General features: G+C 38.0%; 1 protein-coding gene across 3 annotated transcripts in view; it reads right to left on the bottom strand.

Moving 5' to 3' along the window:
* The window catches only part of POLI (DNA polymerase iota), a 33,610-nt gene extending 25,105 nt beyond the window's left edge, over positions 1 to 8,505 (bottom strand). The window contains exons 1-3 of one of the 3 annotated variants that reach the window (XM_060613890.3): positions 8,225 to 8,505; positions 6,742 to 6,852; positions 4,150 to 4,314 (exon numbers count right to left, since the gene is read on the bottom strand). In XM_060613890.3, the coding sequence (XP_060469873.1) occupies positions 4,150 to 4,314; positions 6,742 to 6,852; positions 8,225 to 8,372 (424 nt within the window). In that variant the 5' untranslated portion in view covers positions 8,373 to 8,505. The remainder of the gene's footprint in view (positions 1 to 4,149; positions 4,315 to 6,741; positions 6,853 to 8,224) is intronic. The other 2 variants (XM_060613887.3, XM_060613889.2) reach the window with 2 other exon arrangements.
* Positions 8,506 to 24,301: the final 15,796 nt, after the last annotated feature.

Genomic DNA, 24,301 nt, shown 5'->3' with positions numbered 1-24,301 from the left:
GCATAAGCAGGACACCCGGGTGGCTCAATCAGTTAAGCATCTAAATTCAGCTCAGGTCATGATCTCACTGTTCATGAGTTTGAGCCCCTCGGTGGGCTCTGTGTTGACAGCTTAGAGCCTGGAGCCTGCTTCAGATTCTGTGTCTCGCTCTCTCTCTGCCACTCCCCTGCTCGCTCGCTCGCTCTCAAAAATAAATACACATTAAAAAAAAATTTAAATGCATAGGTTCTCAAAGTCCTATAATATGAAAGCTCAGAAATAAAAGTACTATGTCATTCCAGACAGATCGCTTTTTTACATAAATACTAAAAATACCTCTATTTTATTGATGCCGACTTGATAATATCATGAGAAAACAATTAATAAAGATAATGTGACCCAGTGACCATCAAAAATCACTTCCACTCTACCTAGGGAAAACTATTTATCTGTCCTGAGACTGACAATGTTTTTGATCACATAAAAGGATTCTTTTGCATTTCATACATCAATTTCTGCAATTTTTTCGAAAGTATATATACTACATAAGAAAACTAAAGGACAAGGTTTTAAATACTAAGCAGAAAAGCAAATTAAACACAGGATCATGCACAAAGCTGATGAATCACTGAATTGATTGATTATATGGGTTCTATTATTAGGTCACAGGGATCAATCACTTATCCCATTTCTGAAGTTAATAGTTTTTTGCTGGCAACTTCATAAATAAGATGCATTTACTAAACATGTAAGGCCAAAGACAGGAGTTTGTAATTAGAGAAAAAACTATCTAGACAAAAACGTATACATATTTTAGAAAAATATGAAACAATAAGATACGTTATAAATAGGTCAGGGATAAATTCAGCACAGGACTATTAAGCTATGTTCCTACTTCAACTCAAAAAATACTATGAGAAAAATTAACAAAATTACTTTTTATTAATGCACAAATCATGCTTAGAGTTTTTTTTTTTAAGTTTATTTATCTTGAGACAGAGAGCGCACACACAAGGAAGGGACAGAGAGAAGGAGAGACAGAATCCCAAGTAGGCTCCATGCTGACAGCACAGAGCTGAGGTGGGGATGGATCTCATGAATCATGAGATCGTGACCTGAGCTGAAATCAAGAGTTGGACGCGCAACCAACTGAGCCACCCAGGTGCCCCCAGAATATCTGTTATTATATTATGCCTTTTTTTTAAAAGATCTTATTTGTAAGTAATCTCTACACCCAACATGGGGCTTTAACTCACAAATCTGAGATCAAGGGTCGCATGCTCCACTGACCGAGCCAGCCAGGTGCCCCAATGTTAGTGCATGTCTAATTCTCTCAAGATACTTGATAAATTAAGAATCAGTACGGGGCGCCTAGGTGGCTCAGTCGGTTAAGCGTCCGACTTCAGCTCAGGTCACGATCTCACGGTCCATGAGTTCCAGCCCCGCATCGGGCTCTGGGCTGATGGCTCAGAGCCTGGAGCCTGCTTCTGATTCTGTGTCTCCCTCTCTCTCTGCCCCTCCCCTGTTCATGCTCTGTCTCTCTTGGTCTCAAAAATAAATAAACGTTAAAAAAAAAAATTAAAAAAAAAAAAAAATCAGTATAAAAAGTCAGACTTACCAACTAAATTTCCAGTATGACATTTTAATTATGAAAAAGATGAAAAATACAGTGGCATAAAAGTAATAAGGGAAAGACCGATAAGTCTGACACCATAAATAAATTTTAAAAGGTAAAATGCAAATTGGAAATATATTTATAATACATGGGTATCAAAGAGCTAATTTCTTTAACTTCCAAAAAATAATATAGGCCAATTAGAAGAAAAAGAGCAATCCAAATGAAAATCAGGCCCTATAGGTTATTCACAGAAAATATATGTATAAATGACCAAAATATGAAAAGATGTTCAAACTTAGTCACAGAAAAATTCAAATCAAAACAATGACTATTTTTTTCACCTATCAGGCAAAATCTTTACAGTTTGAGAATATGTAACATCCATGTATACTAGCAATGTGCTAGGAAAACCTCAAGTGCAACATTCAGCAGTGTTCCAAATTTTAAGTGCAACTTACCTTTGATCTAGAAATTTACCTCTAAGAACTTACGCTATGGGTATCTCCATAAAAGTATGACAGAATTTCTATATGAAAATGTCTCCTGAAGCATATATTAGGAAGAGCAGAAAGTTAGTTAACAATCTAATAATCTATCACTATCAGGAAACCATGTACTTTATCTTCCAAAATAAGAAATTTTTTGAATGAAAGGAGGTGCTATTAATAACAGGACAATAAGAATAAAGTGGGACATACTGTCTTCATATCCCTAAAGGACAGGTTAAGTAAGTACGGAACAAAATACAATGAAGTACTGCACAGGTATTGAAAAGAATGAGGAAGAGTTACATGAAGAGGCACAACTGAAGGTGTAACCTCTTCTGTGTACACTAAAAATTATCTTAATATTCATATACACACAATTTTGCGTAGATGTACAAGTGACGTTTTTGGAGTACAGTCTTGTCTTTTCTGCTTAGCTATCTTTTCTTCCCCCTTTCTCCCATTTCACCACTGCCACTTCCTCTCCAGAAGTTAACTAAGTTAAAAACCTAGTATATATCCTCTTGTTTCCCTCATTTCCTATTTATATATAGACACACATACCTTTTACTCAACAAGGAATATCTCTCGGAATCAAATAGTATACCACCAATGCATTCTTTTTAACGACTATATAATATTCCATCATAGAGAAGTCTTAGTTTCTATTGCCATTCTCATCCTGATGAGCATTTGTTTTTGTTCCATATTTTTACCAATTACAAAGCATGCTACCATATTTTGTACATATGTTCTCATGATTTTATTTCTATTGGATAAATTGCCAGAAGTAATATCACAGGGTTAAAAAACATAGTATCTTTAATTTGAAAAAACATTTCTGTATTTCTTCTTTAAAAGCTGTACTACTTTATGTTTCTACTTTTTCTCACATTCTTTATTTTTTGCAAGTATGATGGACATAAAATAATCTTACTAATTCAAATTTCCTGAGCCACTAATGAATTTGAGTATTCTTTTTTCACATAATTGTGGACATTGGGTTTGTTCTTTTTGTCAATTGCCTATTCGTATCTTTCGTCCATTTTTCTGAAGTATCTTTTCCTTGTATATTTGTAAGGGCTTTTGGATATTATACTTAACACATTCATCTGAAAACTGCTACAATTAAGAACAAGCAAAAACAACAGCAGAAAAGATAAACAGCTGGTTCTTATACACTTTTAAATTCCATATATTTGCGATATGCCAGTACAAATATATTTCACAGTTCCTATAATTTACTAAAACTCTAAGATTCAAACCCAAACCTTAGTATGGAGGAATTTGCCTATATTGTAGTATTTAGTGTGTGTATATATATATATATATATATATATATATATATATATATATATTCCAAGAAAAAATTAATAAGATACCCATTATTTTTGCTAATAGTTCTTAACAAATCAGTGTTTAATTATGTTAATCAAACATTCAGAAGCCTCTCCCAACTATTAGCACATTAGAGTACAGCATATGCATAATTCATTTAAACTTGGTTTTAAATTTAAAATGAAAAATATTTGAGGGGCACCTGGGTGGCTCAGTCGATTAAATATCTGACTCTTAATCTTGGCTCAGGTTATGATCTCACTGATCGTGAGTTCAAGCCTCGCATCAGGCTCTGCACTGACGGTACAGAGCCTGCTTGGGATTCCGTCTCTCTCTACCCCTCCCTTGCTTGTGCACTTGCTCGCGTGCTCTCTCTCTCTCTCTCTCAAAATAAATAATTTAATTAAAACTTAAAAAAAAATTTTACTTTCTTTGGTATATCTTTCCATTTTCTCATTTCCAAATTTTGCTTTACATTTTTTCTTGCATTTTTATAAACACCAATCACGACAGACTCCAAATTTCTTACAACTATACATTTTCTGTCAAGATTACTCATAACATAAAGTCATCCTCTTCTATATTTTTTAAAGCAGGCAAGAGCCAAAATAAAAGTTATTAGCAAAAAAGAAAGTGATTTATGGCATTTTATGTATTAACAGATTCATATAGTGAACGGGCATCCCATATACAAATTAATGCTGAAAGTGTACTGCCCATAATCTGTACCTGTAACCTTATATGACATCTCTCTGTAACGTGTCAAGTCTTCTCCATTAACTAATACCAGCTGTGGACATTTTTCTTTTGCATCTCTGACAGTCATAAGTTTCTTAATTCCAAGTTTCCTGGCTTCATAGTTGCAGGTAACCACCAAATATTTCTGTTGAACCCCTATAAAAAGTAAATATTTTATGAGAAAACTGAACAGGATTAAAGAAAATCTTAATATATTATTTACTAATTCCATAATTTTAAATTGTAAAGCAATCTATTCTGATTAAAATGAAAAAGTGCTATTCAGTTAACAAGTATAGCCTTGGGGCGCCTGGGTGGCTCAGTCAGTTAAGTGTCCGACTTCAGCTCAGGTCATGATCTCATGATCCGTGAGTTCGAGCCCCGCGTCAGCTCTGTGCTGACACCTCAGAGCCTGGTGCCCGTTTCAGATTCTGTGTCTCCCTCTCTCTCTGCGCCTCCCCTGTTCATGCTCTCTCTCTGTCTCAAAAATAAATAAACGTTAAAAAAAAATTTGTTTTTAAGTATAGCCTCCATTCACCAAGGTTCTATAAATAAAATTAACAAAAAATATCATAAATCAGTATATTCTCAGGGCACCTGGGTGGCTCAGTCAGTTAAGCATCTGAGTCTTGATTTCAGCTCAGGTTATAATCTCAAGAATCGTGACATCAAGCCCCGCATTGGACTCTGTGCTAAAAGCACAGAGCCTGCTTGGGATTCTCTCTCCCTCTCTCTCTGCACCTACCCTGCTCTCTTCTCTCTCTCTCGAAATAAACATTTAAAAACTAAAAGTAAATCAGTATATTGTCTGGAGTCTTCAGCAAAAAGATAGAAACAAAATCCTCCTAGGGATTTTTTTTCAGACAATATGAAACCAGATTAATTTATACTGAATTAACTCTTTATATAGGTCTAGGCTATGTTTCACCAAAAAATAAAGCAGATGAAAATAACTGAGTACAATTAATCACTGGTTTCTGCTAGAAAAACTTTCCGATGACTATAAAGCAATGTTCTATTATAAGTGCCAACCTACAACAAGCATGAAGGATCTCCTCCCAATAAATGTTGCAATTACTAAACTGTTCCCCAGAGTAATTTGCAGAAAAGATAAGGCACTGAGGCATCATTAATGGGACCCCTCCTTATCAAAAATGACTAAATTATGACCATCTACAGACTACACAAATTCTCGTTTACTAGTGGTGGCTTAAGATTGCTGAAATTACTTTTCTCTTTACACAAGTTGACCATTTGTTTACCACTGTAAAAGTAGTGTTCATTAAAACACAAACATGTAGAAGAAAAAAAAGATTATGTCCACTCCACCAACGTAAGACATTTGTTTCTAAAACTTTGATATTATAAACAAGGCAAAGAAACATTATTTCATATAAAGATTTGTGACATATCCAATTATATACTCCACAATAGAAGCTCTGGGTCAAAAGTAGTGATTTAAGATTCATCAGTGAGCTATATAAAAATCAGACTGGTAAATTCCTTAACTTAAAAAGTAGTCTCCTAATACAGAATTAAATTATATGGACTCACTACTACTATATGTTACCAGCCCAAGTTAAATAGTCACATATTTGTTGAGTATAACTGAAAGACTACTTTCCGTTTCTCCCAGAAACTTTCAGCATCACATTTCTCACTTCCAGATAATCATTCATCCCTGTGTCTTAATTATACTATATTTTATTAAGCATTACCTACACAGCATCTTATGTTACACTGCTACTAATTAGAAATGACTTTAGCAGAAAATTTTATAGCTCCTAATCCTAATTCCTTGACACCCTAAGAATGAATGATGAATCCCTCAGGATTAAAAATCCTAGACTGATATTGGTACACCAAAAACTAGTCATCCCTTTGTTCTTCTTTAGTAAATCAAGTAGGCTAGGTTGAATTGGGATTTATCAAACACAACCTAGGCACAAGAGGTTAGCAGCTGGTGAACCAGAATTGTTCTTTACACTTATACTAAAAGATAAATTCTTACTACATGCATAAAAGAAATTTTAGGAAATTTAAATGACTTTTCCAACTTAAAACATACATGTAATAGAAATGCTAAAACAAGCGAACATATACAAGTAAACCCTCCACATAAAATCCCTCTTTGCCTTTTATTTAAAAAGATACCTGCATTTTTAGGAAAAATTTACACTCTATATGCCTCAGTATTTAGGGTTCTGTTCAAAATCCAACTATTTTGTCATGTTACACAGTTCAAGAGTCAAAATCAAAAGGTGGTTGGATAGGTGAAAATGTCATTAGAATGTAATAAGACATTTTTTAATTTTAACCATTGAGAAAAAGACTAATAGCTTATGGTCTTTCTGTTTATGTGTTCAGTTGGCTATATACACTACTTGTGTAAAATTCATCATTTTCATCATTTATTAAATGAGGTTTATAAATTTTACGCCTACTAGAGAAGCCAAGTTTACTGCCTATGAAGTACCTTAAGAACTGCTTCCAAAATCTTTAATATGGTTAATAAATCAGAATATAATCAACATAGTTAATACTCTTATACAAAATGAAAATATTATCAATGTCCAGAATTACCTAAAGGTTTACCCTTCAGTTCCGGATTTGATATCATTTCTACTTGTGCATAAAAGCAATCCAGATCCACATGCACTATGACTCTGGATGAAGAACCTCCTTCTGGCACCACTTGACCATGAACCAATGCACAATATGCAAAGAAATAGAAAAATATATTCAGGCTGCTTATCATCTCTGAGCAATTGGCAGTCCCTTAAGACATGGTAACTGAGAAGGAAGAATGAAGAATGATTTTAAGTTTCTTCCTAGATTTATGTGTCAAAGCATCTAAAAATTACCGACACGAGAGAAACTCCATCTATAGGAGGGTCTTCAGTCCTGTGTACTTAGTATTTCTTTGTGCACTGTATTTTTCTCAGGCTAGAAATAACTTTTGAGGGGGAAAAATCGATAATGGAAGATGAAAGAGGTAATCCTATCACCTGGAAATTTATAATAAAGTTTAGATTAAACCGCAAGGGATAGGTAAGTTTAATGCTGATTTCAACCAACTTAAAAATTATCCTAAGTGGCATGTTCTTAAATAAAAAAAAAAAAAAAAAAAAAAGAATCGTTAAATACAAAAGGGCAGAATCCAGACCTATGGGTTCCAGTAGACTTTATCTGGCACCCATATGAGGGCAGGATTATCTAGTTCAATGCTGAATCCCCAGTATCTAGGACAGGGCCTGGCATATAACAGACTACCAATAAATACTCGCTAAATTAAAAGAATGAGTAAATATTTCTTGAATTTGAAGAAGTAGCTCAGGTCATGGAGTGCGGAGGGGGATGAGAGAGGAGATTCCGGCTCTTAACCAATTAAAAACGAGGCAGGCTAAGTGCAATGTGGTATTCTGATCTGGATACTGGAACAGAAAACTAAGTGGAAAAAACTGGCAAACCCTGTAGAGCGTTTGTACTTAACAGTATTATGCCAGTGTTCACTTCTCAGTTTTGACATATGTACATTAGATATCAACATAAGTGACATAAGATATTAACAGTAGGGAAAGCCGCTTCTGCAACTTCTGTGAGTCTAAAATTAATTCCAAAAATTAAAAGTCAAACGGGGGCGCAGAAGGGGGCAAGGAAGAGCCTTGGCCTCAGGCCCTGGGGTTGGGCAGTACAAGGTAGAGCCCTTATATTTCCAGAGGCCGAAAGCGGGTCCTCGAAGAGATGGCCACTGCAGATGTGCCTCGTTTTCGGTGCCGAGCCAAGCTACAGCCCCAACCTCCGCCAAGTGGGCGACAAGGTTCTCTACTTCTGCAACCTTACTCAGCCCCGGCGCCTCTTCGGCTATTTGAGGGATCACAAATGCACCCTGGAATAACAAACTGATTCGCCGACCCCGTCCTTAGCTGTAAACAGCAGGTAACGAAGGGCAGCTCTCTCTACCAAGCCGTGAAAACGAAAGGAACAGAGCGAGGCAGGGACTGTCGCGCCCCAACGGCCGCCGCCGCCTCCCCTGGCCTCCGCCCGCCCCGCCCTTCTCATTTACACCAAGGGATGCCGCCGGGCTCCTCAGGCACCGGCGCATCGCGCGAGCAGCCTGCCTCCCCCGCCTCCGCCCGGTCCATGGCCTTAGCCGCGTCCTCTTCCTCGTCGCGGCCGGCTTCCTCCTCGGGCTCCACCCCCAGCTTCTCCATCCTGCCGCGGCCAACGACAGCGCAGTTTCCGGCCGCTTCCGCCCCGTCTCCAGGGAAACCAGGGGCCGACCGCCCCCAGTCGCTTCGGCCTTGGCGCCTGCGCGGCCCGGGCCGACCAGCCAGTTGCCCGGAGGAACGCGCGGCCTGGGAATCGTTTGGTCCCACGTGCTGAGGTTGCTTCTCGCCCGGTTGAGGCCGGAAGTGAGGGATTACCGTCACAAACAGCTCTTTTTTTTTTTTTTTTTTTTTTCTTGAGGTCTTCGGAGTTAGTCCCACGCCACAAATTTTAACTTTTTTTATCTTAACTGGGGCCAGCCTGTTCTCTCGATAACTGTCACAAGCAAAACTGGTAACACTTAAGACACTGAACGATTCGTGGTGATGGGGGGTAAGAGAAAGGGTGGGAATTATGGTAAGACCAAGGGGGCCATGTGAACTGACATGATTAGCAAGTATGTTAAATATTGTTGCATTTTGTTCGTTGTTTGATTCAAAGACACTGACAAATTGGATCCCTGAATTCTTAATCATCTAAAGGGTATAGGATCGTGATATATGAAGTTTTGGAATCAGATAAAATTTCCAAACCAGAGCCTCCAAACATGCTAATTTTCTGACTTTGGGCAGGTTGCATAACTCCTCTGAGCTTCGGTTTCTCCACTGTTGGGGGGGACCGTTGCCTTGAGTGTCTAGAGATTAAATAAGTGAATGAAAACATATAGTTTAGTATTCCAATGTATGTAAAACATCTGACACACAGAGGATGCTCAATAAATGATAGTCGTCTTTGCTTTCTGTTAAGACGCTTGTGTGCCTCTGCGTGTGTGTGTGTGTTTGTGTTTTCCATAAGAGGAAATTTGGAAATTTTTATGTGTGTACGTACATATTTATACATATATTTACAAACACATTTTGCCTTTTTCTTAAAGAGAATTTCGCTCTTACAAGTGAACCTTGACACTTGTCAAGGATGTGTGAACTTGCAAACCTTTTAAAGGACATGCTGATGCATCCTTAAAGAAAGAATAACGGGCAGAACTGGGGTTCAGTGGTTTGAAGACCAAGTCTTCCTCTTTGGGTATTTTACCCTTAGACATCTGGACCAGTTCTCTAAAACTCTCCAGTGTAGGATCTAAAATATTTAGAGCTATGCTGCTTTCTTTGTGAATACCGTTTTATAACTGTAGATAAAGAGCTTTTCAATTAAGTGCCTCTTCGGCCCTTAAGTGCCTCTTGGGCTATCATCAGGGGTCCAATTACTTACAGACAACAAAGGTATTTTTTTTTTAATTCCCCCATATTGAGAATGATACAAACCCCTGAAATGCCATGGCAGATTAAAATAACTCCTTTTTAACAGCTCTAGGCTCAGTAACACTCAACAGCTTAAGCAAAAGTGAGCCATCATTGAAAAACAACACACACAATCAAGCCCTATCTGGTTAGTTACATTTATTTCCCTGTAATTGTCAAACTGAAGAGGGGCTTTTAATTTAGTAGAATAGATAAATGGAACCTCAAAAACCCTCAGGGAGCACGCAGGGCTGGTGCTTTTTTTTTTTTAACTTTTTAAAATTTATTTACTTTTTAATTTAAAAAAAAAATTTTTTTAATGTTTATTCATTTTTGAGACAGAGAGAGACAGAGCATGAATGGGGGAAGGTCAGAGAGAGAGGGAGACACAGAATCTGAAACAGGCTCCAGGCTCTGAACTGTCAGCACGGAGCCCGACGCGGGGCTCCAACTCACGGACCGTGAGATCATGACCTGAGCCGAAGTCGGCCGCTTAACCAACTGAGCCACCCAGGCGCCCCAACTTTTTAATTTTTTTAATGTTTATTCATTTTTGAGAGAGACAGAGCATTAGTCGGGGAGGGGCCGAGAGAGAGGGAGACACAGAATCCAGCTCTGAGCTGTCAGCACAGAGCCCTACGCAGGGCTCCAACTCACAGACCTTGAGATCATTGCCTGAGTCGAAGTTGGTTTAACCAACTGAGCCACCCAGGTGCCCCAGGGCTGGCTTTTTGAGTGTACAACTTCTACAGTAATACAGAGATAGCCCCATGCTTAGAAGGGCCCTGCGCTTGGTTTAGTGTTCTGCTGTTGTCATCTTGAAATTCTTAATAATAATTGAGCAAGGGAGCATTCATTTTTATTGTGCATTGTACCTCACAAATTATTTAGCTGGTGCTAGGAACAAAGAAGAGAAGTGGCATAGAAATGACATTAATAAAACATCTCTATGTCAGGCATAGGACTAAGAGCTTCAAACAGATGATCTCATTCAACATGCCCTAGAGGGTAGGCATCGTCATTCTCATTTTACCAAAAATGAAACAGGCCAGCAGAGACTAAGGTGCTTACTCAAGATTATGAATCTAGTAATGGTAAATCCACCTGTCAGAGTTTTCCATAGAGAAGGATTTGTTAATAATGTTTCTTCCGTGGAGGAAGTCACTCCCTCTGTCTTCCCTGGTGCTTCAAACATCAGATAACTTGAAGTAGGGAGAATAAACATCCCTCAAATGTATTAAGAGGCATAAAAATACAATTTATATGAGCTAATATGTGTTGCTTTGTTGAGGAATGAATTGGGAAGTGCTTCTTTTATTCTATAAATCCCTTCCTCTATTTTAATTAGCTGGTTCTAATTGAGGATTATTTCAGGAAATAAACATATTGAGCCTAGATCACAATTGCATATTTAAGTGCAAAGTGAGAGAATTTCAAGGCAGAATAAACATATTTAATTAAATAAAACTGTGGTTGAAATAATATTCATGGGGAGCCTGGGGTTATAGAGTGTGACTAGCAGATTTAAAAAAAAACACAACTGGGGACATTTTCAAGCTTCAGAAGTCAAGACACCATGAACTTATGTACATTAAAAGTGACAAGCATGAACGCCGATGTCAGTGAAGGGTGGGAAAGTTACCACTGCCTGTTTCTCTCCTCCTAGCCAAATTGGCTACATACAGCTCAAAGGCAAAACTCTAGACAATGTTCAAGGGCTTTGACACAAAGAGTGTGAAGGTGTTTGTGAGTGTCTGTATTTTATGTTGGTAGGGAGTTAGGTATGTAGAAATTGACTGTAGGGTCAAAAGAACAATTTGAATTGGCAAAGGCACAGAGAATTTGGTTTTGTAAGGTTTTTAGCCTAGTGCAGTGTTTCTCAATTGGGATTGATTTTGTCTGCTAGGGATATTTGGCAATATCTTGAAGATATTGTGGTGGTCATGTTTGCGGAATTGGAGTTCTGCACTACTGACATCTGTCTAGTGTGTAGAGGCCAAGGATATTGTTGAACATCCTACAATGTACAGGGCACCCCTTCACAATAAAGAACTAGCCAGCCCAAGGTGTCAGTTGGGCCGAGGTTGGGCGCTCTGGCCCACTAGTAGTGTTTACACTATCCTGTTCCCAGCTCTCTCCTCAGCTTCAGGTTTCCAGTCATAATGAAGAATTGATCTTCAGATATGTGCTTTTAATTATAAATGGACGTTTCTAGAAAAAGGGGGATATAAGAGAGGGAGACAAGTATTATTTAGTTGCTTTTCACTGTGGGAATTTACGTTCTGAGGCTAAAAACAAATGCATTTGCTAGAAAAGAGATTTAAGAAAAATATCTACATTTTTATGGAGCTTGTGAGTTGCCCCTAGGGTGAAAGGCTGATGAGTCAGAAATAATTTATAAGGCTTAGAAGCTAAAACCAGAAAACACATAAAGGCTTCAGATGGTTGAAAGCAAACTATAATTATGACACGCTGTTGTACAATGTGCATGTCCTCCAGTATTTACTGAACTTTCATCCAGGATCCCAAACCCTTTGCATGAAAACTTTAATTGTCATGAAAAAACCTTCCTCTGTCTCTCTCTCTCTCATTCTGTACATCGCATTGCACACCAAAGCTGCAGTTTCAATTTTTCTCTCTGTAACCTAAAAATATTTGCTTCATACCATGTGATTGTGGCTATGAGAAGGTATATGAGGCTGGCGTTTTTCTAACAGCTTCTCTTTGCTTTGACCTTTCTTTGTGGTTCTGTAGAAGTCTGATGAAAAGCCTGTGTAGTTGTTTTAGTAATGGCATTTAAAACATTGCTTGTCAGGTTGTGCTCAGTGGACCTTGCTTTGTCATTCTGGAGAGAGATGGGGACCAATGTGATCATAATACAAGTCATTTGGTCCTCGTTTATAAATAACGTCTGCAAACTTCAGCCACTGAGGGAAAGAGAATTACTGGATGTCATATAGAAAATGCAAGCACATTGAAATAGATCAGGTTTACTATATTAAATCGATAGACACCTCCTTTAATGTAATCATTTTCTAAAAAAGAAACCCTTTTTCTGATTGCAAAAGTAATTCATGATTATGGAGAATTTGGAAAATATAGAAAGGAGATAAGAAGAAAATGGAAATAACCCATAACAATCCATAATTTGGATGCTCCGAGATAACCATGCTTTAATAGTCTTTTCATAAATCACAAGTTAAAAATGTTTTTTTTTTTAATTTCACAAATATATTTCTGTATCTATTTCTCTACCAAACCACAAAAACTGTTGTGAGGTGCATTGCCGGAATAAATAACCTAGAAAAACCTTCATACATTTACTTGTTTTTGATGTTAATTTGAGGGAAATGAATAAATATGGTCTCAGCATCATCTTGGAAATGTTAATAATTTTAGTTTAATCAATAATCTTCATGTTTTTGGTTTGAATTTAATATAAACTCAAAAAGGAAAATGACATTTATATGTATAGGACTTATTTTTATTAAATTCTTTTTTTTAACGTTTATTTATTTTTGAGACAGAGAGAGACAGAGCATGAATGGGGGAGGGTCAGAGAGAGGGAGACACAGAATCCAAAACAGGCTCCGGGCTCTGAGCTGTCAGCACAGGGGCCCGATGCGGGGCTCGAACTCACGGACCGTGAGATCGTTACCTGAGCGGAAGTCGGCGCTCAACTGACTGAGCCACCCAGGCACCCCTAGGACTTATTTTTAAAGTTGATTCAAAGACTTCATTAAAGTACCTATTAATCCTGAAAGTACTGCTTGTGCCTCTGATTTAAAAAAAAAATCATTTTTATTCTCATCCATTGTTTAAAATATTCTAGTAAAACAAAAAACATAAGGTATAAAATGAAAATCCTCCATAATCCCCACTGCACTTTGATATAACCATTGTCAACAGAGTTAACCACTATTAACAATATATAGATATATTGGATCAGATCTTTTCTTATAATGCTAAGGATAGGATAGACATAGTGATAATCATTTTTAATTTATATGAGTGGGCTCATATTGTACAGACTTCCTGCACCGTGTTTTTTCAATTAGTATCTCTTGAACATCATTTATTTTCCATGCATAAAAATATACTGTATTCTTTTTAGTGGCTGCATTGTTTTACAATTCCATATTGATGGACACTTATTTCTGATTTTTTGCTGCAGTAAACATCCTTGTACATACATCTTTGTGTCAGGAGTCGAAGGAGTCCCACCCTTCCCTAGGACAAATCTAACCCCAAAGTTAAGTAATAATGTTATCTTTATCCTGTTAAATTAATAAAACACCCCGTGAAAGCACATCATGATAATGAGGTCTGTCAGTTTTACTTCCAGAGGTGCTCTCAAATCCCTCCACTCCTCTGCTTACGCATCAACGCACTCCGCGTCCAGGCCACGTGCAGTTATCCCTGGCTTAGCCTAACGTCTGCCTTTTACCAACTGTGGGCCCTACAATGATGATCTATAATTTCATTGTCCTGCTTAGAACCTTTCAAAGGCTTCCCACAACCTTTAGAGTAAAATTCAAACCCCTTTCTTGCCATGTTTCTCAAGGCTCCACTGGGGCACACTTGACCTTTTCTTCTCTACTTCTTCTCATAGCAGTTTATCATTTTTCCTTACACTTGGGCCACACCAAACCCCTTTCTATTCTGGGGATATATGTTGGTCTGCAGTCAGCAAGCTGGAGATCCAGGAGAGCTGGTGATATTGTTCCAGTCTGAGCCTAAAGGCCGGAGAACCAGGAGAGCCAATGGTGTAAATTCCAGTTTGAGTCCAACTTTGAAGGCAGCAGACCAGTGTCCCAGCTCTGTGACATTCAGGCAGAGAAAGCAAATTCTTCCTCACTTAGCCTTTTGGCACTATTCAGGCCTTCAACAGATTGGATGAGGCTATCCTCACTGGGGAAGGCAATCTACTTCATTCATTCTATCAATTTAAATGTTGATCTCATCGAGAAACATTTCATGGACATAACCAGAATAAAGTTTAACCAAATACATGGGCACCCTATGGCCCAGTCAAATTAACACATTAAATTAACCACAGGACAATCTCCAGCCTCCAGACCACCCTATCATTTGAAAATGTTTTCACATAACTGGCTTGTTCTGTTTTTCCAGTTCTCAGTTCAAATAGCGACACCTCTAACTGACTTTTCCAAACCGCACTCTCTCAGATGGCCTCCCCCAGAATCACATTCTCTCACAACATGCTGAGTATCATTTATAACACCCAAATATGGAACTGTTTATTTTCCCTTTACTTGTTTTTAATCTCTGTCTCCTACTAGAATGTAAATTGTATTAGGGCAGGGACCTAGTATGCCTTGTGCTTTATTGGTAAATACCAAAAAATATGCATGCTGTAAATGAATGGCATTATTTTGATATGAATTGGCTAACTTAATAATGTTAGATTTTTAAAAGTCCTGTATAGATAAATCTTTCTTATAGAAGACTCCAAATAATATATGCAGATAAGCCCCCTCCAGGAGGTGGAGCTTAATCTCTTCTTCTTGCTGGAGGACAGACAGTGACTTCCTTCCAAAGAACAGAGGATGGAAAGGGGGGAATAGTAAATTTACAGTGGAGAAACCTGGCAGTCACTGCCTCAACCAAATGATCATGTAGGTATCATATACCCCTGATAGGATGTGCAGTATCACTTCTATGGAATTGTTGCCCAGAAGAACCTCAGTGTAATCATAAGAAAACCTCAGACAAACTCAAATGGAGGGACTTAAAACAGTTGGTTAGTATTCATAAAAGGTATCAAGGTCAAGAACAACAAGGTAAAAGGAACTGTCATGGGTTAAAAGAGACTAAGGAGACCTGACAACTAAATGCAACGTGGCATCCTGGCTTAGATTCCAGAACAGAAAGAGGACATTTATGGGAAAACTGGCAAAACCCAAATAAAATCTCAAGTTTGTGTAAATACATCAATGTTGTTTTCTTAGTTTTGACCAAAGTACCATGGTAATGTAAGATGCGAATGGCTGGGGAAACTGATGAGGGGTGAGAGCTCTCTCTATTATTTTTGCAACTTTTCTTTAAACAGACATTTATACCAAAATAAAAAGGTTATTTTAAAAAATAGAGAATCACAAACCAGAATCTAAATAAACCTTAATATTTTTTCAAATCTTTACAAATAAAAGAACACAAAAATGAAAAAGACAGTCTTCTAGACCCAACACACACACACACACACACACACACACACACACACACACACACAGGTAACTCTGTGAGGCAATGGATGTGTTAATTAACTTGATAGTGGTAACCATTTCACAATGTGTACTTATATTAAATCATCATGTTGCATACCTTAAACATAATTTTTATTTGCAGTTATATGTCAGTAAAGTTGGAGGGAAAAGCTTATATGTTGCTGCTGATATTCAAAAGTGCAATGAGCATTTTGCCTTTTTATTAGTTAACGTGTATAAATTGATAAATACTGTCTTCTGAATTATGTTTACAGAAATTTAAACCTCCTAAGTTTCAACTATTATTTTCCATTTCTATTACCATAGTTTAAAATTACTTAAAAGATGCTATCTATTCAGTTAATGCCCATTTAATTTTTATAATTGAAGGATATTTTTGAACATACTGGCACCCGACAGATAATTACTGCTGTTAAAATCATCACTCCATAAAAAGAGTTTCCAACACGAGATGATTCTAACTTGTCATATAAGTTTTAGCTTATTTTTCTTTGAATAAAAGCCAGAAAGATTATTAAGAAATCAGTGGTAATGAGACGCTGAAGTCAGAATTGCTGAATATGCAATTCATCTGAAGAGAGACAAACGGTATACTACCAACACATTCTTCTGTCAGCATCTGAAATGACTCCTACTAGAAGGCAGTAACTACCCAAGGACAAAAGCACTTGTTCCTTTAATGGCATCTGCTACATTCACTTGTATAGTGACAAATTAATAAATAATCCACTGTAGGAAATATCCTGGTTTTGGATTTATACATCATTACCTAAGAAATCAGTTCCTACTTAAGACATTTATAAAAATACTGACTTCACTTCGCATTTCTTTACCTTCATGGAGGCACAGATCAAAATGAAAGACTAAGAAAGATGAGGAAATATGACAGACTGGAAGAGACTATGAAAACATAACAAATAAATGAAAGTTCAGATTCTGGATCATTTCCTGGGACAGAAAAAGGACAGTGGGGGGAAAAACAGGCAAAGTTTGAATAAGCTATGTAGTTTAGTTAACAGTTTTGTACCAATGTCTCCTGCTTTTGATCCTTTTATTATGGTTATTATATTGTTAACAATAGAGAAACTGGGTTGCGTAGGTTGCTCAGTCAGTTAAGTGTCTGACTTCAGCTCAGGTCATGATCCCACAGTTCGTGTGTGAGTTCAAGCCCTGCATCGGGCTCTGTGCTGACAGCTCAGAGCCTGGAGCCTGCTTAGGATTCTGTGTCTCCCTCTCTCTCTGCCCCTGCCCCGCTCATGCTCTGTCTCTCTCTCTCTCAAAAATAAATATTTTAAAAAAATTAAACATTAGAGAAATTAAGGGGAGGCAACAACTTTCTGAATTAGTTTTGTAACTTTTTTGCAACTTCTGTAAGTCTAAAATGATTTCAAAATAAGAGGATTTTTTTTTTAATTGCATGGGAAAATTCCTCAGGAAGTCGTTACTTCAGACAGACCTACTATTTCTCAATAATTCTGATAAAGCTGGTTTTCCCTACAGCTTTGAAACAGAACATTGTTCTTGTAGTTGAGCAGCAGGCAAAGTACAGTTGTTGGCCTCTGCTTTAGGAACAGTTTGTACAGAAGCATACATTTCAGGATACCAGAATTATGCTTTGCACCACAAAATGTCCATCCTTTGAGAGACCCATTGGAAGCAAGACCAACTGAGAGAAAGATCTATATCATTTTTTATTTATGCCAGAGTATTGGCTCACTGAGTGGGCTATTGGACTAAATTACCTAGATAATTTAAAATTGGGGGAAATTTTTTTCCTCTTTCCATTTTTTTTTTCTTTCTTGTCAAGTGCACGTGGTTGAATTTGAAAAAGTAAAATGTAGATATCATTTGGCTTCATTATGACTCAGTGGAGGAAGTAAATATCTAGGAATTTTGCTAATCAAGTGCTGGGGGAGTTCACTCTTGGAGATCATTTTGTGCGTGATAATCATTAAAAGGAAGTCCTTTTTGCAGTTCAGCAATAATACTGTTTTATAATTACTATTCAGTAGTCACCCAGCACATGCTTGGCCATTTGTCTCTCTCTAGTCTAATACACAACTCAAGAAGGAAATGTCTCTATTTTACAGACAAGGAAATGGAGGTTCAGAAAAGTTAAGTAACTGGCGCACTGTAGGCTTTGAACGCAGATTGAGCTGCCTCTAAATGTCTAACTTTTATATGGGTTGACCTAGCCTGCAATAAATTCTACTCTTAGTGAAGTTGTGTCATAGTGAGATTTCAATAATACAAGCCCTTTGACATATTTGAAAGATTCTGTGAATTTTAAGACGAAATGTCATATTTGAAAATGGCCTTATGTATTCTTCAATATGTAGAAATATATGAGAAAATCCAAGGTCTTCTAGTTATTAAGTTATTAGGTTCTGTGAGGAACAGAGTGTATAAAACTAACAAATTATTTATTTCATAAGTACATATATCAAGATCCTAGAGTGCCTTTTAATAAAGTATAGTATTGCGGTATAATGTGTTTTTTAAGAGCCAGAAAAGAGGTCAGTGATCTAAAAGAAGTAACTCAATGTTTACTTTCAAAAGTCTATTTCTTTGGCCGTTTATTTACCATTCAGAACTATAGTGAAAAATTTATCAAGGGTAATCTCGACACAAAGTTACCCTTCTTTCAAAGCGAAAATAAATAACCAACCTCACTCTGATCTCACTGAGAGTTCCAACTAAAAAATTTAATTGTGGACTTTGGAAATGGGAAATATTCAGTTGGCTTTTCTTCTAGAATATAGATGCCCTTTAACTGGATTGGTAGACAAAGATCATTTACTTGATAAAGAGGAAAGGAAAACTTTGTGCCTCTTGTTTCTTTCACCTTACAATTAAACGGCCATAATTAGATACTATACTTTAGTACCGTGTTACAAGATACAGGTTTAAACCTATCCCTTACATCACAAAAACCAACAAGTTTCATTCCCAACAAAGGCATGGGCTGCACCCGTGAAATCAAAATGCAGTACAGGGCTTTCTGAGTCCTTCTTTGCCTGATCTGACAATGTTCTCTCCCAGGATATAATAAACAAAGAACAACAGTGCTCCTTATCTGAGTCTTCAAAACTACAGTGTGACCAGAATGATCGTTGTTTCCCAAACTTTCCTGATCACAAGAATAATCCAGATGCCAATTAAAATACCTTTTCCTAGGCATGTTTTCTAGAACTCCTAATTTAATAGATTGCAGTGGGCCTGAGGATCTGAGTTTTTGACAAATGTCACAGATGATGAGGTATATTTGAGACACAAATTTTGAAACATAAAATAAAGCATCCGGTGCTCCTGTGGGGTGTTATCCGAGTACTGGTTAACAGTAGAACTTTGCTGTCAGTCAAATTTCAGGTTTCCTCATTTATGAATTTTTTTAACTTCTCCTTCAATGTCTATCTCTTAAGTTTATTGAAAGTATTACATATGAAGGATCTAGGCTCTTGCTCAGGCTCCAGCGTCATTGATCTGGGGATTAGCAGCTAGCAGTCACTAAGAACTTGTTAAAAATGCAGAATGTCAGGCGCTGCCCCAGACCTGCTGAATCTGACTATGCTTGTTAAGAGGATGTCTTGGATGATTTACGTGCACATTAAAGTTGGTGAAGCACTGACCTAGTCACTCAGTGAGTGTTCAGGAAATGCTAGATTCTTTCCTTCTCATTATAATCCTTGTACCAGTAATTCAGTTCAGCTGGAGCCCAGTGACTGTCACCGTTTTTTTATTGTTGATTTAAGCTCAGCAGGTACACTTCCATCTCTTGCACAGTGGAAAGGCATCCATAAATAAACAAAGGCATGGGCTGCAAAGCAGGCTACTGCAAAAGGTTACTCTGCGGATTTTGGCCTTTGCTCCCTCACACTGTCCCTGGCATGAGGCTGACAACAGTCATTTTACAGCCTTTCCTGAGGACTATTTCAGAGTTTCTTGTATGTGCCTCACTGATAATTTCCTGCACAGCTTTTGCTATCATTTAGCAATTGTTGGTAGCAGGGGAGGCCTATAGCTAATGATTAAATTGGTCACTACTTGAATACAAATTTGGGGAAGGTTTCATAAAAAGGTTTTGGGGATTCTTCTTCCTCTTCTTCTTCTTCTTTTTTTTTTTTTTTTGACTTCCAGATTTTCATTGAACCCTGCAGAGTCAGAAGAGGAGAATTAGGTAGAACCTGTCTTACTGCATCAAAGACATTTTCAGTAATTGCCTGCATTAAGATGCGTAGCGGCACATGTTAGCACAAGACAAATGTAAATGAAGACTATATTTTAAACGTTGGGGGTGCATTCAGGGAACAATGGAAAAGGCCAGCTGCTACAATTAACATTTTAGCTGGAACGCTTTTATTAAAACTGAAAATAAAGTTAGTTTAATGTTTAAAAATAAATAGGCTAATTTTCAGATTTATAGATATTCTAGCCACAAAAAGAGTCTTCTTGGGGAGCCTGGGTGGCTTGCTCTGTTAAGTGTCTGACTTTGGCTCAGGTCATGATCTCACGGCTCGGCTCGTAAATTCAAGCCCTGGGTCGGGCTCTGTGCTGACAGCTCAGAGCCTGTAGCCTGATTTGCATTCTGTGTCTCACTCTCTCTCTGCCCCTCCCCCACTCACGCCCTGTCCCTCTCCTTCAAAAATAAATAAACATTAAAAAAAAATTTAATGGGGGCACCTGGTGGCTCAGTCAGTTGAGCATCCGGCTTCGGCTCAGGTCATGATCTCACAGCTTGTGAGTTCAGGCCCCGTGTCAGACTGTGCTGACAGCTCAGAGCCTGGAGCCGGCTCCCGATTCTGTGTCTCCCTCTCTCTCTCTGCCCCAACCCACTCTCATTCTGTTCTGTCTCTCTCAAAAATAAATAAACATTAGAAAAAAAAAAAATTTTTTTTTAATTTAAAGAAAAAAAAAGTCATCTTCAATGCCTTCGGTTTCTTAACCAGTTTGCTCTCTAACAGAACACATTGAAATCCTGTATTTGTTAGTATCCTATCACATATGTGTTCCTTATAAAAATAGTCTTCTTGATTTTCCCTTTGACGCAGGTGAGCACCCAACCATGAGACTTCTGCTTACACCATCTTCTACCTAAGCCAGCAGACTGACTCCAGCCACAGCCACACGTCTCTTAGTTTCTATGCTCTGCAGAAGGTGGTAGATTTCATTCTCAAATATTGTTCCTAAGTTCTCGGGGAAAGATCTGTATCTCGAAAGACCGAACACCAAGTTGGGTATCCCTGAACTCCACATGTAGGTCTTTGAATTCACTACCGTCCTTTGCAAATGTGCGGAGAGCAAGCTTATCTACTCTTTGCCATTTCGGTTAGATGGATTCAGCAGTAAAAATGAGACATGCCTTGAAATTGAGAAAGTAAATGAGAACATCTTTCACTAAAATCAATGGGTCATCAAAGAATTAGGTCTTCAAGGAAAGGATTTTGTACCTAAATTCACAAAATAAACCATCCTTCATGTTATGGGTTGAACTGTGTAGTCCCCAAATTCGTAGGTTGAAGTGCTAACGTTTAGTACCTCAGAATGTGACCTTGATAGGAGATGGGGTTTTTACAGAGACAGTCAAGTGAAAATGAGGTTGCTAGGGTGAATCCTAATCCAATATGACTGATGTCCTTATAAGAAGAGGGAATTTAGACACAGACACCCACAGAGTGAAGAGACACCGGGGGGAAGATGGCCATCTGTCAAGCCAAGGAGAGAGGCCTGAACACACTCTTCCCCCACAGAAAAAACTAACCCTGGTAACACTTTGATTTGGGGCTTCTGGCCTCAAGAACTATGAGACAATAAACTTCTGTTGTTTAAGCCACCGGGTTGGTGATACTTTGTTGCGACAGCCCTAACAAATGAATATGCTTCACGGGCCACTGGGAAGAGAAAACAGCAAGGGATGTTGTATCTATCAGGATTAAGGCAGCTAAACTATCTGTAATGTGCTTGTAATGTAAAAAAAAGACTACTGGTTTCATGATTTTTTTTTTCAACCTAACCTTGGCTTGCTTTTAGGTGAATGATAATTATGTCTAGTATAACTGTAGTAACTATTATAGTCATATTGGCTGCCACAGCTCAGGAATGCTTTCACTTGTATTATTTCATTGTCATTACAAAGCACTTTCTTATTTATTAAGTCTTTGATTTTCACAGAAACCTTGAGACACACAAGAGCTTAGCATATCACCTTCAAGAATGGGGCCAAGTACCAGGAATACGGCAAATACTTTCAGTCTATAAGCTCTGCTGATCTCCCATATCCTTATGGAACTGGGTAGGATGTTCCCCCCAGCCAGGAATAATTGTGTCAGATAGCAATAGAAAGCAGAACGTTTCTGTTCTGCTTTGTGCAGAAATTGGCTGTCTGGAGAATCAAAGGAGAGGTGGAGCTAAAGCCGACTTTATACAGAAAAGGTGGGATCTAAGGAGCACTACCTAAGGATTTGCCACCCTCTCAAGTCTCCACGGTACTACGGAAGTGTCTGGAATTCCCACCCCAGAAAAGGGTTCTGGGAGAGCCCTTTGTACAGTGCCAATATCCCTTGGGGGACTCATAGAGTAGACAGTAGAAGTTCCTTTGGGTGTGTGTAATGGGAAAAGGAAAGATTTATAGGAAGGGGCAAAACTTAATTCTCCAATCACAACCAACTTCAAAAATTACACCTATAATGCAGGAATGAGTCAATGCAGCCTATTGTTGCCCCCTGATTGAATTAAAGGGCTTGCCCCAATTAATCCTGCTGTCCTAAAATGTCACTTTCCTTTTCAAATGAATATTTGCACAGAAGTCACTGAGTTTTCCTGAAATGTATAATCTACACCAGTTATTTATATAACACAGGAGTTGGCAAGCTTTTCCTGTAAGGACCAGATAGTAAATATCTAAACTTTTTAGGCTTAAGTTCTCTGGTGTCTATCACAACCATTCAGCTCTGCCTGTGTAAGCAAAGACACAGACAATATATAACAAATGGGCGTACCTATATTCCAAACTTGATCTGTGGACTCCGAAATTTCAATTTCATAATATTTTTGTGAGTCATTGGGGCGCCTGGGTGGCTCAGTTGGTTGAGCATCCAACTTCGGCTCAGGTCACGACCTCATGGTCCGTGAGTTCGAGCCCCGCATCGGGCTCTGTGCTGGCAGCTGGGAGCCTGGAGCCTGCTTCAGATTCTGTGTCCCCTCTCTCTCTGCCCCTCCCCCACTCGTCCTCTGTCTCTCTCTGTCTCAGAAATAAACATTAAAAAAAATTAAAAAAATATTTTTGTGAGTCATAAAATATTCTTTTTTCTCCCCAACCATCTTAAAATGTAAAAACCATTCTTTGTTCTGGTTCCTACAAAAACCATCTGTAGGCTGGATTTGGCCCATGGGTACTGGTTTGTGAACCTCTGATATAATACAGCTTCCCCCAAATAATTGAAACCCATTAATTCATATTTAAAATAATTCCTTTTTTTTTTTTTTTTTTTTTTTAAATACAGAGAGGTAGAGCATGCATGCGAGCACAAGCTGGGGAGGGAGAGAGAATCTTAAGCAGGCTCGATGCCCAGCACAGAGCCGACTCACGGATTATATGACTGTGAGCCGAAATCAAGAGTCAGACACTTAACAGACTGAGCATCCAGGCACCCCCAGAATGGAAATCTTTTTTAAAGATCAGCTAGTTTGGTAGCTCTGGGAGAAAAAAATTTGTTTTGAAGATGGGTAAACCATACATCATGCCCTTTACCCCATTAATATTCCAGTATGTATTCCCTAAACCCTATCACTCATTTTGGCATATAATTTTATATTCATAAATCTTTTTTTTATTGCAATCTAACCATTGAGTTCATATCCTTCCCAAATTTTAATTCTTTCCAACACAGTACACATTTTATGTTTTTCATATGCTTTTGTTTTTCAAATACTTTCTAAGACTTTTCCCATTTTACTTAGCTGAGCAGTGAGGGGTTCCCAATTCCTTGTCTTTACTCATGGCTTTGTTCCCCAATTGCCCCCTGTACTTTATCTCTATATTTCTGGCAAGGAGTGGCCATAACTGAATGATAACTTTGCTCCATACTGCTGCCTCAAACTTACCCACCCAGAGCACACCTCTAATTTCTCAATCTCTAACCAATCAATAATTAGTCTCAATCAATAATTAGTGATTCCAAACAGTTATGCTCTCTCTTATGTCTTTTTGTGGCCTACACAGAAATTTGAGAGGATCAAAAGACCTTGAGTTCATATTCCAGTCCTGCTATTTGTCATATAGGTAATCTCTACCAATCACCAAACTTCCACAACCCTGGTTACCACATCTAAAATCATACACACTTCTCTATCTAACCTCTAAAGACCTGCCTTGTCTACTTTAGGGATTCC

This window comes from Panthera onca, chromosome D3 (genome assembly GCF_046562875.1).
Source record: "Panthera onca isolate mPanOnc1 chromosome D3, mPanOnc1 haplotype 2, whole genome shotgun sequence".
NCBI classification, from domain to species: domain Eukaryota; kingdom Metazoa; phylum Chordata; class Mammalia; order Carnivora; family Felidae; genus Panthera; species Panthera onca.
The sequence above is the reverse complement of the archived record's forward strand: the minus strand, read 5'-3'. Positions and strand labels throughout refer to the sequence as shown.